Source organism: Narcine bancroftii, chromosome 12 (assembly GCF_036971445.1).
Source record: "Narcine bancroftii isolate sNarBan1 chromosome 12, sNarBan1.hap1, whole genome shotgun sequence".
Lineage (NCBI taxonomy): Eukaryota > Metazoa > Chordata > Chondrichthyes > Torpediniformes > Narcinidae > Narcine > Narcine bancroftii.
In genome coordinates this window covers 77,692,420-77,697,030 of record NC_091480.1, presented here as the reverse complement: position 1 = coordinate 77,697,030, position 4,611 = coordinate 77,692,420, and the positions used below count along the sequence as shown (strand labels likewise).

The 4,611-nt window shown below is 46.2% G+C and overlaps 1 protein-coding gene across 1 annotated transcript; it reads left to right on the top strand.

Annotated features, from left to right (window-relative positions):
• The first annotated feature begins 1,323 nt into the window (after positions 1 to 1,323).
• On the top strand, positions 1,324 to 3,893 carry LOC138747126 (SKI/DACH domain-containing protein 1-like). The gene has a single exon (XM_069906081.1). It carries the CDS (start codon positions 1,345 to 1,347, stop codon positions 3,634 to 3,636), a length of 2,292 nt encoding a protein of 763 aa, XP_069762182.1. The 5' UTR covers positions 1,324 to 1,344; the 3' UTR covers positions 3,637 to 3,893.
• Positions 3,894 to 4,611: the final 718 nt, after the last annotated feature.

Here is a 4,611-nt window from a genome sequence, read left to right as displayed (position 1 = left end):
ATTTGTAATTGTATAATATAACCAGAGAAGAAAAAAAAACGGATGATTGTTCATTGAGAATATTAAAATGCCAAGGAATTGGGTTTTTTAAAAAATAAATGCAAGTCGTTTGTGAAGGAAAATTTCAGCCACAGGAAACGCTCAACTCAAGCTTTAACTAGCAAGTAAATATCACTTGAATTAATCTCGGGTTTAATACTTGAAGCGTGTAAAATTTTCCCCTTTCAGACAGGGTTTCTAATATTATCGTGGAAAACGTGAGCACGGTTTTGTGTCATTTTCGTTGAAGTAATGTTGCGCCCAGTTCGGAATTACAGTCAGTCTGTACTGGAAGATGTGGAATTCGGTTGGATTTTCCCTGAACATATCATCCAGGTGGTCCTGTTTAAACAATGGATCAAACTGAGACACAACACATGGTTCCAAAGGACACTGGATGAGAATATCAAAATGCCAAGGATTTGAATTTCTTTTAAATTAAACAGTTCATTAAAATATTGGGAATTTTAATTGAGAGAGAAAAAAAACATTCGAAACATAATCTACTGTCTTCCATATTTTGGGTGAGAATTACGTTGAAAATCTTTCCGAAATTGGGACCTGAGGGAATTATTCTGCAGTCGCCTTGATTATAACTGTCCAGATAAAGCCGGTCCAAATGAAAGATTGAATTTGTGAGAATCTCTCAAAATGAGTCAATTCACAAGTCGCGGGGTCCTGTAACTTACACACGTTACCTCCAGGGTCCAGGCGGTTTATAAACATACGCATTGCGTAATTAGGAGCTGCTCAAATGTATTAGCATGCGGTTTGATTTACGACCGTGGAAGAATATAAGATGTAAACGTCATAGAACATGCATGTTTGCGTTGGACGTTTAAAGATTCTTGGTACCTCAGATAAGAACGAAAACTCGCTTTAACAGCGGAAATACATGCGGGATACATTTGATGTGATGTCTACTTGCTGCTCAGGCGGTTATGAGTGTTTTGGGGGGTGGAGGTGGAGTTCGAGGCTGGGAGGGGGTTGAAAATCGGCTTTTATTGCATCACATGTGGAAAGTGTCCAATCAGCTTTGAGTTGAAGGAAATTATTTGGTGGAGTGTCTCAGGACAAGTGTGCTTGTATTGAGAACTTTACTCCAGTAAGGAAGGAGAATGGAGTTGGAAAAACCATCTTAAATATCTCGGTTTTGTTGCTTCTTAAATTAAGCAGGCGCCAAAATGCTGCGATTACATGCAGAATCTACACAAATATTATTTATTTTAACCTTCGTGCCGCCTTTTGTGCCATTTCCATTTACAACATTTAATTAATGGCAAAGCTGGTCTCATTCTTTTTTGTATGGCGAATACAATGGTTGGGATTCTTCCAAAATGCGTGGATTACATGTCAAATGTTGCCCTGGAAGGATTTCAATTCGGGCATTTGGATATATTCGGGGTTAAACTGGGTTACCTGCGAATCAACGGGAAGCAAATGTTCGCCTTATCTCAAGTGCTGGCCGATCTGTTCACGCACGTTCCCAGGACCACAATCCGAAAGCGAATGGAGTACCTGAAAATCAAAAGGCGTCGCTGCGATTTGCAGGAACTGCGGACTCTCAAAGCCATTAAATCCGTGCCAACGCGTGCAGTCAAATGCACACTGATTTCCAAGGAGGATCTAGAGGCTCTGTACACGGTTTATAAAGCCCCCGAGTGCACCAAGAAGAAAGTCAAGGTAAAGGTGAGAGAGAAAGGGCAGTTCTCCAGCCACCCGGACTCCGGTTACTTGTCGGGTTTCTGCCGGGAGAGGACGGTGTTCTGGCGGACTCGGAGCCCTGGCGTGGGGTGCGAGGAGGACTCCAACCCTGTGGTCGAATCATCTGAAGAGTGTGGTGTGTCTGAGCGGTCCGACTGCCGATCCATCACCGATGCTGCAGGACAAGGCTTGACAAAGTATGAAAATGTTGAGAAATCCACCTTCTGTCCGGTGTACCGGCAGCGGGATGGTTTTTACCAGGAGGTGGCCTGCCGTTATTCACCCGCCTTTGCAGTTCGATTCAAGGGAGCGGACGGCCCTGTTCACTTCAAGGCGAAATATTCTTGCTGTAACCAAAGCAAAATTGCGGGAAGTGGGTTTATCGGAAACTATAATTCATCCTTACCGACGCCAACCTTGAAGTCCGTGAAAAGAATGGTGCTTTGCGGAGATACAAAGGCTTTGAGTGAAACTCGCTGTGCCCAGACGGGCCAGGGAGCCTCTCTCGGATGCTCCAGCGACTCAGATTGCAGCTTAGATCCGGAGAACGACTCAGATTTCTGCTCGACGGATGAAGACGAAGGAGAATCGCTTCTCTCTGGCTGCAGCAGCGACGACGAAAGCTCTTCGGCTTCCGATTGCAGCTCGGCTTTCAGCGGCGCCTCGCTGCACAGCATCCGCTTCAGGCGAGCCACGTTACCCAGTCTCTCCCACAAACCCCCTGGTGTCCCGGGACAGCCCGGACCGGAGGAGAGGCCGGAGCTCACGGCGGGGGAACGCCAATCACTTTACCTCGGGGGTGCGCCTCAGTCACGCCCGATCTGCCGCCAGCCGGGACACGGGCCCTCGATTCACGCCAAAGACGGCAGGACCGGGGACAAGAACGGCCGTCAGGCTTCAGCCACAGAGGTCGCCGTGAATCAGCCAGAACCAGCGAGGAATCCCACTCAACCGCCCCATCTGACCCCAAACAACTTTGCAAAGCGTGGGGCCTCTCAACCCAGTCTCAAAGAAAGCTCACATTGCTTACAACAAAGGGATTTATTGCGTTCAGAAACACGGTCCGGTGCATCCACAGCGCTCAGCCTCGGCAAGAACTATTTGAAAACCATCGAGAGGGACCAGGCATTCTCGCCTCCCCTCAACGCCCGGCAAGAGGGACGGATTAAGCAAACTTTTAAGGGCTCTGATTTAAGCCAGAATTCTACAGTTGACAAGGTGTCTCGAACTCACCTACGAGTCCAGCTGAGGGTCCCGAGCGACATTGATCCCATTCACAGAGAGGGCCTTTGGAATTTGGGAGAGAGCGAGAGTCCGGGGAACGATGGCCTCAAGAGGAACCGACGGAAAGCACAGCTCACCTCGAGTATCCACCTGAATGCAAACGGTGGATTGCAATCGGTGAGGGACCACAGCAGGACCATCCACCGACCCAAACATTCTACCTCAAAAGGAGTACAAAATCGCAGCACTTTACAAAGCAAGGTTTCTCCCGTTGGTAGGTGGGACAATGGTGCAAAAAAGAAACAGGTCCCTTCCAAGCGTGACAAACAGCTTACCTCTAAAAGATGTCCAGCAAAATCACCTGACGCCATCCCATCTTGGGTCACCGCGACAGGCAAAAGGGCGAATTTACTGAAAGACTCAGCAAAGTGCAAACGTGTCGCTTGCGGATTAGCAACACCAGTCAAGAAAGCTTTTAGTCTCATGGGCAATTTCCCCTCTCCGCCTTCGTTGGTCGTAGGGGACGATGGCGATCTGCGCCCTGCCTATTCCTTTTGTTCCAACCATTCCTGCTCAATGCAGAAAGCTCACCCGGTGTGGAGATGGCAAATCGGGGGCACCGCGATACCCCTTCCACCAAGCCATAAATTCAGGGGCTTTAGCATTTAACCCTTTTAACCCGCAACATTTGGGTTTGAACGCATTTTGGCGACGAGTGAGATTCTGCAGGGCTGGTGCTAGTGGAATTGGTCCTGACAAAAATTCTTATTTATGACATCTCCAGACTGAAAAACAATCAAATCGGATAATATAGTTTGCAGTCCTAAATGAGAGTCACTTCTTCCCAAATGAGCATCAGCTACAATCCCAACAAAAAAGAGAACCCGTCACAATGAAGCAAAAATAAAATCGGGAGATATACAATATTTCTTTCGAGACTGAAGTGTATAATAGTGATGCGGGAAAGGGAAACAATCAGAATTTCGTCCCGGGACTGTACAAACCTCTTTGTAGCTTTGCACTATTTATTTTCCTTGTGCAATCGACCTATATCCATGGGAACCTCGCTGGATGAACTCAGTTTATTAAGCGAGTGCATTTTTAAACCAACAGCAAACAATCTTCATTTGTCCCCTCAGAGTAATCAGAAGGTGGGATCTGGAAAGGGTGGATGGGGGTTTTGTTGTGGTTTTCTCTGGTTAATATGTTTTAAGTATTAGATCATCCCAAAAACAACAATCTTTTGTATTGCTTATTTCGGTTCCCTCAGTAGGCCTTAATTAAAAGTAGGCAGAAATAGTAGTGAAAAGAGGAGGGAGCATCTGTCATCTTTTGTAATGGGTGGAGCGTTGTCATAAATTTTTACCGCATTTCTTGATTTTTAAAATGTTTGCTTTCTCTTCAAGTTGTAAAGTATTGACGAGCTATTCTGAAATTTAATTTAAAACATTGTTTAGTTGAAATTCCACTGAAGAGGGAAAAACGGGAGCGTGTGCTTGTGAGTGAGCGTGTTTCTGGGTGTAAGCATTTGTGTGTGTGCTTGTGCGTGTGTGTTTGTGCGAGAGAGTGTTTTGTGTGTTATGTATGTTTTGTGTGCTGTATGTGTGCTATACGCGTGTGTTGTGTGCGCGCATCTGTTTGTCT

Bases quoted from the DNA above. Each gene is read 5' to 3' on its own strand.
- LOC138747126 (XM_069906081.1), top strand. From the start codon at position 1,345: ATGGCGAATACAATGGTTGGGATTCTTCCAAAATGCGTGGATTACATG.